Raw genomic sequence first — 12,995 nt, 5'->3', positions numbered from 1 at the left:
CGGGCATGCAAGCAGGAATGGGGGTATTGATAACAGAAAAATCCAGTGGTCACATGGGTGTTTTGATTACATTAATTAACGTTTTGTTAAAATGTTCTTGGAAATTTTCCCAATAGTGTCATGACATGTAAGTACTCTCAGGAACACTTTTTCCACACCTACAACTGCTACTCTACACAGGATGTTCCATGGAGAGCGAAAAAAATAATATTGTTTTCAGAAGAAACGGTGGAAATCCTTTCACATTCTTCATCACCGGATCAGATTTGCAAGAAGAATATATTTTAAAAAATTTAACAACAGCAAGAGTGTTGTAAGGGCATTTTTGTATCATGGAGATTGCATTTTGATTTTCTACTTGTAAAATGAGTATAAATTTTCAATATTTTCAATATATTTTTTTGTAATATCTTAATAGAAAATTATTAATTTCACGAGATGAATTAAATTAAATGATATGATATTAGTTTAAAATATGATGTGATATTTTTAAGAGATATGAAATATCCATCCATTTTGTTATAATTTAAAATGTTTAAATAGTGCATTAAACTTTAATTGATTCGTAATTGATTCACTTGTTAAATATAACAATTTGAAAATTATAAACTAGAAGCCTGTAAACGAACCGAACGAACACGAACGGAGGTATGTTCATGTTATGTTCGTTCATTTAATAAATAAACGAACACGAACATAAACGAACAAATTTTTTTGTTCATGTTCGTTCATTAAGGAATATAGCTTGTTCATGTCCGTTCATTAAAATAATAAACGAACACGAACGAACGAACATAAACAAACAACACAAACACACAAAAAAACTTATTCGAACAAACAAATGAATGTAAAAAAAAGTAAACAACAATAATAACAACTTAAAATTCTTTAATATAACCTGCAACTTTAGAGTTAATTTGTTCGAATACAACAAAAACATACATAAATCATAAATAAATTATATGAACATAATAAAGTCTTAAAGTTAATTTGTTCAAAAAAACAATCTTCTTGAAATCCAAACAACTTCAATAATCTTCGTAACTTATTCAACTTGCGCTTTGTTCGAACATAAATGAATGAACATAAACGAACATATAATCAAACGTTCACGAACGTAAATGAACGAACGATCCCTTAGTTCATGTTTGTTCATTTAATTAAACGAACGCAAAATCTTGTTCATATTCGTTCATTTAATAAATAAACGAATATAAACGAACTTTTCGTCGCACGGTTCGCTGAACGTTCAGTTCATTTACAGGCCTAATAAACTACAATAAATTTGATGAATATATCACATTATTTTTCTCATAATATGTTAAAGATGAAGCTCGATCAAAGCTAATGCATCTTAAACATAATAGGTCAATATGAAGTATGTGTGTCAGTTCATTGAGCTCATGCTACAAGTCTCGGATATGAGCGACAAAGACACCTTCTTCACTTTTATGGACGGTTTGTAACGTTGGACTAATTATGAGCTTACAATGAAAAGATGTTAATGAGTTTTCCAAAACTATAACTATCATCGAGTCAATGATCAAGTTTGTTAGAGAAAATTGATTAGATTTAAATCTTCCATGTCCTAAAACGATGAGGAAGAATGGAAGATGATGAAAAATAATAAAGTGATGACCAAGGAAGCTCCTTGGATAGGAATGACAAAACCAAACCCAAACAATGGGAAAAGAAAAAAGAACAACAATCATTGAAGTGTTACTTTTTAGATGATCTTCACTTAACGAGAGGCTATCTCCAAACAATTGACGAAATTTTTTACGCAGAAAATTAAGTTATAAAATTTATATATAAGCCCAAATTGAAAAAATTATGTCAAAATTTAACTTCAGGCTCCTTTTATTTCCACTCTTCCACTTATTCCACAAAAGAATAAATATTAGCCAAAATTCAAAAATAAATATTCAAACCAATAAGACTCGACGATCACCGAATAAATAAAAACAATGCAACCAATCGTAAGATATAATTTTAGTTAAATTCGACATCCATAGACACTGAACCATACACGTAAAAGAAAAAAAATGGGAACAGATGTCCAAGACTGAACACTTATGTCGGAGAAAGATGGTGAATGGAAGCGTGGGTTAAAAAATGCTCTGGCGAAGCGATCTTTTGAGTTCAATGAGTTAGTCACAAAAGGGTGGATAGAGGCCCATAAAGAAGAAAATTCTGTACCCTGTGATCATACCCTTGAATCTAAAATTCAAGATAAGGCCGAAGAACTTCAAGTACTCATCCCCAGTGCACATGGGAGTTCGGGTCACCTCCACCCTCAAATAATTTCACAAATTTGTAAATGCTGGGTCATGCAATCTTGTTAAAGTGCTCTAATTTCATCTTTCTTTGGAGCGTCATGTAAATCATGAGCAAATATGATGGAAGGCTAAGCTTTTATAATTATATAAAGCGTCAATCTTGTATATCATATACTATCCCAAAATGAGTTTCTCCATGTGGGAGGGGATTTGATCTACTTTAGTGATTGAACTTTCTTTTTTGTGTGTGTATTCCACATGCGATACAGCATAATTTAGGTGGGGAACTCCCTTAATTTGCTGCCAATCAGAACAGGATTGAGACTAGACTTATATGTAGGTCTTAATTTTCTGAATTATGTAAAAGGGGTTGCAGAAGAGGAGGACCCATGTCATGTTGCTGAGCACAATGGTCAGTATGTATTTGATGCAAATGAATGAAAAGTCGAAAAGAGAAAAAACAATTATAAATAATAATATGAAAAAGCATCCATCACACCTCCCATTTTCATTATTGAAACATAACTAAACTGTTCATAGCTAATATATTTTAAAATATTATTTCACAACTCTAATATAATATAAATTTATATATTTGTTTGAATAATTCATACGTAAGTAAGGAGAGATGAAGAAGATTTACTATTAATGAATATTGAACTTATAATATAAGAAAAAGAAAATATGTTAACCGAAGACTTTTAATCATATGCTTCAGAGATTTTTAACTAATATATTATATTTTGATTTACATAAAATTATATATCTTCAATATATAAATGCTAATCCTGATAAAACTGTTGGCGTTACATTGGCATGTGGTGTTCTGAAATCCTCCTTTCCCACCCACATGCAAAAGCATGCAACACCATTTTCCTGTCTTTCTATAGATGTGCCTCTCTGGAAAAGCGAAGAAGAGACTACTCATTCCTCATCAAATGAGACGGAAAAAGTTGACACAAAATCTGCCTCATTACACTATAAATAATTAGGGCAATGGCTATGATATTTGGGATTTGGAGACGATCCAACGGATCTTCGGTTTTACTTACATTTACAAGACGGGTATAAACCAACAAAATCAATATTCATTGGTTTAAAAAACTTTTGGAACGTGAAAGCTTTTATATGAACGAGCTATACAATAGTTTTTGGGGTAAAACATACAAATAGTTACGATTATAGGGTGTTATATTTTTAAGTCTCTAACCATTAAAATTTGTAAAATAATCTTTTTACTATATGGTGTTATTTTATTGAGTTCCTAGAGTATTAAAAGTTATAAAATGATCATCCAACTATTCATATGTTCTAAACTCATCATTTTATGTTAAAATATTTGTGGTCATCTAAGCTGAACGTTAATAGGTTGACTGAGATATGATAAAATATGATCCCATAACCGTATGAGTTATATTTAATAAATCGATTTTCCGTTTACATTATGTCATCGAGTCAGTGCTTGAAAGCAATGATGGTGCGAATATACAACATTAAAATATTATTTTGTCATATCTCAATCAACATATTAATGTCCAACTCAGACGATCATCGATGTTTGATCGTAAAAAAATAAGTTTGAAATATATGAATAGTCAAATAACTATTTTGTAACTTTTAATAGTTGAAAGTTCAACAAAATAACGTCTTATAATTGATAAATTATTTTATAACTTTTATTAGTTAAATGACTCAACAAAATAACATTTATAATAAGAAATCATTTGTATCATTTACCCTAAGTTTTAACAAATAATTTTGTAGTGTCTTATTGAATTTGATGTTCGATTGAGTTGTAATATAAACACTCAATATTTATAGTGCATAAACACACAAAAGCACGCATATTGGCAGCTGCGGGTAAAGTTTATGAAGGACAATTCTGGAGTGCGGTGTCTTAATATAAGGTTAAAATAAGACGTTATCGATTTTGTTATTATTTTAAATAATAAAATCGGTAAAAAATGATCGAAAATATCATTATTTTGACCGGTTATAATTACTTAAATAGGTAAACGCGATAAAAAAATTTAGTCAAAAAATGATGTTTTAGGTAGCGCTTTACCGAAAACATTATTTTTTGACTGAATTTTTTTTATCGAGTTTACTTTTATAGGTAATTAAAATCGATCAAAATAATATGTTTCCGATCCTTTTTTACCGAATTTATTATTTAAAATAATAATAAAATTGATAACACTTTATTTTAACCGTGTATTAAGACGCCGCACATTACCGTTTCCCGTCTATGAACCATTGGATTATTGTGGGGATATGAGTGATCAGTGGGTGCCCGGGTTTCATTGTTTTCTTTGCATCGCGCGATTTCCGATATTTGCTACAGAAAAATGGTCGCACTATTTCTACAGTTTGGGCATCCTATGTGTTTTCGGGGACCATCCAGTCAAGACTCAAGACTACTGCCAATGGCGCATCATTCTTGTGGAAGATCCATAGAAAAGATAATACTGTCATAAGTTGGGATATCTGAAGATTTCATGTCCGAATTCCCTCTACTATCATAAGTTTAGTTTTTTTTAATTAATCACTGATATTCGATATATTAATCTATTAATTTAGATCGAATTTTACAGATGTTCATTATAAAGACGATACTCTCAACTCAATTTATTCCATTCATAAACATTAAAATTTAAATTTTTAATCTTACTTAAAAATTCTAATACCTCGTACAACTAGACTAATTGTTGGTCATAAATTTACTTTATAAATAGTTGGTTTTCGGGGAAAAAAACATTTCCAAAAATATGGCATCCCAAGTTGATAACCTCACAGTCCTAGCGGTCTGAAGGCTGAGAGCCCAAGATATTTAATAAAGGGAAAAAGAAATGCCCAAGATGTATTGTCATGCTAAAGAGCATTAATTGAGTTAATTTAAATAGGCCGCTTCTATCTGAAAGATAGCAGCCCAAAAGGTCTGGTCCTATTAACCCAATGAGATACCTTCCCTCACTCTAACCCGTGTTTGCCTTGTAGGTGAATTTAGAGTTAAATTTTGCATATGATACTTTGTCGGCGAGACTAGGGATGTGCATGGGTAGGGTATCCAAAAATAATACATTCTCCACTCGAACTCAATTCAATCCGAAAAAAATATATCTTCCATCCGAATCGAATCTAATTTGATTTTTTGAGATAAAATCCAAATCCGACCTAATTTTTTGAGATAAAATCCGAATCCAAACCGATCCGACCCGAAATAATATATTTATTAAAAATATTATTTTTATTCAATAAAAATAAAGATTTAATTGAACAAAAATATATATAGAGGGGCATTGTTGCAATTATCCGCAAATATAAAGGTAAAATTATATGTTTTTCTCGGGTCGGGTCAGATCGATTATTTTTCACCATAAACCCAAACCCGACCCGACCCAAATCCGATTTAAAAAAATCTAACCCAATTAGATGGGTCGGATCAAAATCTGTCGGATTCGAGTACCATGCCCATCCTAAACGAGACTTTGGCTAAAATGACGAGGTTGAGATATTAAAATTTTGATGATGTATTTTCTAGCTTCATCTTATAAAAAGTATACATAAATTTTTAACGCTTCATTTGAATTGTGCAAACCTATCTAACTATATGTGAAATCAAAACCCTAACTTTAGAAAGATAGTCCCAAATCAGTTCATTTTTTTTTTTTTGTTATAGACGGGAAAAAGTAAAAGAAGGTGTTTCTGGTTTACAGCAAATCCTCTTAGGAAAGGAATACCCCTAGCATCAGCTTCTAAGAATGACATGATCTCACCCAAATCACTTCAATTTCACTTGTAATGTGAGCTTAGTAAAAAAAAATTACAGGAATTGAGGAACTCGTCAATAAATGACAATACTTCCTCCCATCAATTGTTGATTATCGATTTTTTTAAAATCAAAATTTTTAAATTTTAACTATGATTATTTTAAATATTTTAAACAATTAAACTTTATAAAATATATATTTAAAAAATATTTGATTTAAGATTTTTAAAATATATTTCTTCATATTTTTATCAATAATAAAATTTAATTATTAATTAAGTTAGATTTAAAAAAAAATGAAAAAAAACTAGCGGCGAACAAGTTTAATGAGATAAATGGAATAGTTATTTTAATTAGTTACCTGAAAATAATTATCGAATAAAACGTTAGCTACATACTCTAATGGAAAATAAATAAACACCTAAAATCAATAAAAATAAAGTTTGACACTTATTTTACAAATAAACTTTAATTTTAATAGAAAAGCAATTTGACAAGTCATCAAAATGCAGGGTGGCCTAACTTGATCAAGCCAAGATCATTACTAAAAAAAAAAAAAAGAGACAGCTAAATTTAGCACTCGAGCACTTTCAACTCAAACCAAGAGCGAATGGAATAGCAGTAGAATTTAACCACTCACTTCCTTGTATAAATGGCTCAACAGTAAACCGAATTACCTCAGTTGAACTGTTGATAACCCTATAACCAGGCCAAGTTACTCTTGCACTCGTATTCGATCCTGGCCCTCGGTTCAAATACTCCCCATAATAAAGGGTACTCAAAGCAAATGTCTCATTCCATTCTAACCATCCACCAGGATCCACCGAGTCATCAATGTACGAACGTACAATAACTGTCCTCGAATACTCTTTCCAAGGACGCCCCAAATACGTCTTGAACGACGATTTTACGGGGATTAGATCCGCGGCAGCAGCGATCTTGCAGTTCAAAATTGAAATCCCAGTGTTCTGGTTAGGGTCTTCTCTTCCTTGAGCGGTGAAAATGTTCTTTTGGTTCGGATTCGGTTTACGAGCGTATAAGTTGCAGCTTTGGAAAACAGCAGCTGCGTTCCCGAATATGAAGTCGACGGTCCCGTATATGTCACATTCGCGATAGAATTGCCTGAGGGAATGTACGTAAAGAGTGTCTTGGTAGGCAACGAAGCTGCATTTATAGAATGCCGAGAGGTCTGACCCGCTCCTTAATGCCACTGCTTGATGTTTGCTCGGCCCTGCAGAGTTCTCGAACGTTACCCCCTTGGCTATGAATCCGTCCCCCACCACAGCTGAAACAAATTAAAGAAAAAGACACAATACTCTGCTTTAATTAGTTAGAGAACTTTCTTAATGATAAGGAAGATAAACGAAAAGACCCACAAAGCATGTGAGCAACTGTGCAGAGTGTTGAATTTTTCTTGTAAAGTTGTTTCTTAATAAAGATGATTAGCAATAATGAGGTGAAATGATGGATTATGGACGGTGTTCTGAATAAAAGGAAAAGACAAAATTCTTTCTACCCGACAAATTCGGTAAGTAACGCGCTTTCGTTAATCCTGGATGCACGGGCATCTGGACATGCCTGCCCTGTTCTAATCTTATGCTACCGACACACATTAAAATGGATAAAACAATTTCATCCCTACAACTGTAATCTCATATTTTCTTAGCTCTTTTATAATGCACACACATCTTGCATAAATAATTGTTTAAATTTGGGACTTTTATGAAAAGTAATATATACACACTATATATATACAACTACTCGAATTCAGAACTTTTAAGAAGAACAATAATCTCTTTCATTATTAAAACCATTAAATCAATTCGAATGATATGATCCATCGTTGAAACAATGGGGTTGCTTTTATCATTGCATGCCCAATGCCTAAACTTTATTCAAATTATTGGAAATTGCCCACAAGGATCTATCAATATCATCTACAGAAAAAGGAACAAAAAGATCATGCGCGGACACATCAGCAAGACTTTCGTTTCCGAATGATAAAAGAAACAATGGAGATACACTCCTGTACATGGTGAATACATCCAATATGGATTATTACACATGTGAGTTGAGCGCAAAATTATTTTGCTAGAACTAACAGTTTGTCGTAAATTAGGAAGTTATTTGAGAATTTCAAACTCACCAACAGTGGCAGAACGGAAAGTCGTCGAACCATCAACCACATTTCTACTGGCCTTCACCACTGTCTTCCCGATCCCATCTCCCACAAACATTAGCATTTTCTTTTTCCTTACCACTTCTACATTTTCAAAATAAGTCCCTGCTTTTATGTGTATCACAAACCTGTCTCAACAAATAAGCAGCCTTAATCAATGTTCTCAAGCTAATTAACATCTCACGGCAATATGTAGCATGAATTTGTCAACTAACTAACCTCGTGTCACTGTTATTTGGAGCAGCGGCAACAGCCTCACTAATCGTCGTGAAGTTCCCAGTGCCGTCCCTTGCAACTACCAGGTCGAACTTGGTTTCATTAACTGAAGCCTGTACGAGTCTCCGATCTCTCCGGGTTAACCATGAAGGGAACCCGTTTTTCAATCGTCCGTGTTGAGGAAAAGCCTCCGATTTGGATTTGTTGACACCAGGGACTTTGTTGAGCATGACGAGAGAGTTGCTGACGTGGTGGCTGATCTTGTGAAGACCCTTTTTGATAATGTTCCTAACATTTCCCCTGCTGCCGGAGAACCCATCAAGACACGTGTACTGGTTCGTGATTGCCGCGCTTAGCAATGTCTGCAAGTCGTGGTAGTTCTCGGAGGCTGCCAGTTTCACGGGGGCGAGATCAGCTAGGGCAACTCTCAACTCCTCCAGGGTGTCGTCAAAGAGCTCAAGGCAATCTTTAATGGCTGCCTCTTCCAATGCGTTGTAACGTTTGAGCTTCTTTTCGATGTTGGTGCAGTTTGAAGAGGAGAGTCTGACCTCGTACATCGTTTGGTTCAGAGTTGCTTGGATGAGCTCCGGCAATGATTTGGAGGTGAGATCTGGGAGTGCGGAGATGGTGGAGACACAAAGGTCGGGGTATAAGGTTCCTTCACATGCTGAGTGAGCAATTTGTAGGTGATCGTGGACATGAAAATGCTGGATTTGTGTGGCATTGGGGCTCTTTGTTGGAAGAGCTACGGACGAAAGGAAGACCAAGACAAGTGCTGAAATGGGTAAAAGAAGAAGCAAGGTCTTGGACCTTGCACTAGGATTATACATGTTCGATGCTAGTTTTCTGATGTTGGAAATCGAAGGGAAATAGAGACGAGAGGATGGGGAAGGATTAGAGCTCAGATACAGACAAATGCACAAAGGCGAGTTGCTATTTGCTAGTTATCTACTACTAGTATTAAATAAGTTTGGTGATTGCCGTTGAGTGGATTGATGTTTGTATACCTCACGGGGTCTGCCTCAAAGGGAACTTTTTAAAAAGGTTTTTGTTTTGGGCGTACAGTCCTAATCTAATGCCGAAGTTAGCTGGTTAAAATGCTAATCAAACTTAAACAACACATAGCTTGACGTGAACCTTTGTTGTGAATATGCAAATGTGCAATTGTGAACCATACTAGTCGAGCATTAACTCGATGTTCATGGCATATTGCGCCTATATCAGTTGACTAAGGGGCTGTTTGTTTGGCTCTGAATGGAACCATTCAGCGTTGAATGCTGAACCGTTCAACATTCAATGTGTTTGTTTCTCACATCTGAATGATTCAGTGCTGACTGATTCAGCAAAACAGTGCTGAATGATTCAACACAGAAGTACATTCTGAATGATTCAGAGCCATTATCAAACAACATGTCACATTCATAGCTAATTCATACATATCCTATGAATCATTCAACATTTGAATCATTCAGCGCTTAATCATTCTGAAGTAAACAAACAACCCCTAAATCTCTCCCTTAATATGCCATCGTTAGTATGTAATTTCGTCCGGGCCGACCCAATATATCAGAACATTAAATTTACAGAAAGACTAAAATTAGGCTCAAGCCCATTTTCTCCTCAATCAAAAGTCGGGCTTAAAATCAAACTTAAACTCGAGTCTAAACACAAAAATCAACTCACCTTTCTTAGTTAAACCCAACTCTTTCAATCTCGTTTAAAGCCCCCAAAATCACTCTCTCACATCTTAAACCCTTCAAATAAGAGAAAACACGCAAACTCCTTAAAATAATGTTTTTTATGTTTAATTTCATAAGTTTTAAAGAGTTTTGAGAAAAATATAAACTGATAAAATGATAGAGGACAATGAAACGTGTTCATCGGTGTCTAGGATGACCACAAAAGACGTTGAAGAATGACATTTTTGGTAGAAGCAAAACATGAGTGAAAACCCTAATTTTGATGAAGAAGCAAGTGAGATAGAATTAAAAATATATATTATTTTTTGGCTTTTATTTCATCATCAAACTGTCACAAAATTAAACTATTAATGATTTAATGACTCAATGCTAAAAAAATTAACATCGAAAGTTTAATGCTAAAACTAAAATTGTTTAAAGTTCATTGATAAAATCGATACGTAGACTAAAGTTAAGTTACTAACAAAATAGTTTACTTTAAATTTAAGAGGATAAATTGTCTCGATAGTCACTAAACTTTATTTTACGTATCAATTTTATCATTAAACTTTAAAAATTTCAATTTTAGCACTAAACTTTCAACATTATTTTTTTTGACATTGGGTCATAATTCATTAACAATGTAATGATGTGGTTGTTTCTTCCTCTATTTTTTTGTTAAAGAAATATAAACTCCTTTGGTTGTTTTTGTCAGACAATCGTAGACCGTCACTGATTAGCATATGTGACAAGATTAGTATCAAAATATTATAATTTTAGTCGTTTTTATTCTCTTATTGTTTTTTCACGAAACTTGATTAAATCGACACAAATCAATCTAAAGGTTTTCGACGTTTTAATGCTCTTATCTCCTTTAAAATCCGCACGACGAGACTAGTTATGAGGTATATTGTTTATCTTATTAAAAAATATTTCTCATCATTTAGATAAACAACTCAAATATGAGAAAGTATCAAATTCTAAAAATAAGGATTTTTATATTTAACTTCACGAGTTTATGGGTATTTAGGTTGGTTTCAGAAAATACTGGATAATGGTGATTTTTTATGGCAGTTGAAAATAAATGACAAAAATTAGTAATTTTAATGAAAAATACGATGAGGTAGAATAAAAAATTTTATTTGTTGATTTCCACATCAGCATCAAATGGCCACGTAAACTTATTATGAATGATTTAATGATCAGATACAAAAATCAAGGATAAAGTTCATCAAAGGTCACTAAACATGGTCAAATGATCGTTTTAGTTATTATATTTTTAAAGTTATAAAATTGTCATTAAATTTATATAAATGATACAAAATGATCATTATATTTTATCGAATTATTACAAATTGATCATTAAATTTATCAAAATTTTACACTTACTATAGCGTGATAGTGATTATTTTATGACAAGTTGATAAATTTGATTATCATTTTATAACATTTGAAAGTTCAATAACCAAAATTATAATTTGAGCATAGTTAAGTGACCGATGATATACTTTACCCAAAAAGACAATGTGAAAAGCTTAGTACTAAAATTAAACTTTTTAAAAAATTTAATGACAAACTAGGTATACAAATTAAAATTCAATGAGTAAAGGAAGAATTTAAATAATTTAAAAATATAGCATGAGATTCAAAATACGAAGAGGTGCCAAAACTTTTTTTGAAAGTAGGGAAGAAATGTACGTGAGAATATTAAAAGCCAGCTTGTGGTACTGGTACGTAAGCCAAACGCCATGCTCATGCTTTCACGTGATAAAGCCATTCGACATTGATGAACTGTTGTCGTATGAATTTCTTGATAAAGGGGGGAGGGGCCAACAATGGGCCACTGCACATCATCACTGGCAAATTCGGTTTGTACATTTCAGAGCTAAATTAAAAGGCAATTTTCTCGATAAATCACCGGTGATCGATATATTTATCGATTTAACACCGGTCAGATTATATTTTTTGATTTAACACCCGTAGTAGTAAAGAATGTCCCCTGAATCACGCTATACGCTGATTTGACGCCACGTGGGTATAACGCGCCCCTGCCCCGCGATATACGATGATCTGGCACCACGTGGGTATAGCGCGCCCCCTGATCCGCGCTATACCTGGGTATCTGACATGTGGAGTATAGCACGATGCAGGGGACGCTCTATACCCCTAAATACCCATCCCTTCACGTCCCTATCCTCCCTATAAATGCCTCCATCCTCAATCACTTTTATCACACCAAATTCTCTCAAATTCTCTAAATTTATCTCAAATACTCTATCTTTTTAATATATATTTTATAATATTTTTACTATTATGTATTTACTTTATTTAATATTTTATTAATATAATTCTTTTACAGATATATAATGGAAGGCACTCTATCTCAAATACCTTTCCACGACGTCAACAAAGACGTTCACCGACACAGCACCATCGTCCCCCGACTCGTGGACGGAGAGCATGTGCTTCCGGTTCATCCTCAGCTGCACCAGCAGTACCTTTCCAGCAGCCAACGCAGCCATATATGATGCCGCCATCGCCTTTCCATTACCAGATGCTGCCGCCTTCACCTGGTTTTATGACCCCGCCACCGTCACAGATGACCCATCCTGGAGGCTATTATGGGTCTATGTTTGTAGATCTGACTTGGGGTTCATATACTGGATATTTGGCGGGTTCAGTCTCATCACCCATGGCCGCAACACAGACACCTCCTGTACAGTTTTCACACTCAGCGATGTCTGGGTTTTCCCAGTTTTCGCAGGCCGGTGGGATAGTCAGTCATACACCTCCAGGGTCCTTATTCTATGGAGGTGCTTCATCGCCATCAGCTCCTCATCAACCTAATGTACCTGCTCAGGACGACGACGATG

General features: G+C 33.9%; 1 protein-coding gene across 1 annotated transcript; it reads right to left on the bottom strand.

Moving 5' to 3' along the window:
* Nucleotides 1-6,581: 6,581 nt before the first annotated feature.
* Nucleotides 6,582-9,313, bottom strand: LOC120143749 (pectinesterase-like). Its single transcript, XM_039157984.1, has 3 exons — nt 8,447-9,313; nt 8,195-8,355; nt 6,582-7,333 (listed from the first exon to the last, which is right to left on the bottom strand). The coding sequence occupies exons 1-3, from the start codon at nt 9,271-9,273 to the stop codon at nt 6,639-6,641; spliced, it is 1,683 nt and encodes a 560-aa protein (XP_039013915.1). The 5' UTR covers nt 9,274-9,313; the 3' UTR covers nt 6,582-6,638.
* Between the last annotated feature and the right edge of the window lie 3,682 nt (nt 9,314-12,995).

This window comes from Hibiscus syriacus, unplaced genomic scaffold (assembly GCF_006381635.1).
Source record: "Hibiscus syriacus cultivar Baekdansim isolate YM2019G1 unplaced genomic scaffold, ASM638163v2 tig00110863_pilon, whole genome shotgun sequence".
Lineage (NCBI taxonomy): Eukaryota > Viridiplantae > Streptophyta > Magnoliopsida > Malvales > Malvaceae > Hibiscus > Hibiscus syriacus.
This window is presented reverse-complemented; position numbering and strand designations above follow the sequence as displayed.

Excerpts from the sequence above, each read along its gene's own strand:
- LOC120143749 (XM_039157984.1), bottom strand. The coding sequence starts at position 9,273 with ATGTATAATCCTAGTGCAAGGTCCAAGACCTTGCTTCTTCTTTTACCC. Across the intron at positions 8,356-8,446 it reads CCAAATAACAGTGACACGAG|GTTTGTGATACACATAAAAG; the intron begins GTTAGTTAGTTG and ends TTGTTGAGACAG. Across the intron at positions 7,334-8,194 it reads TTTCCGTTCTGCCACTGTTG|CTGTGGTGGGGGACGGATTC; the intron begins GTGAGTTTGAAA and ends AATTTGTTTCAG.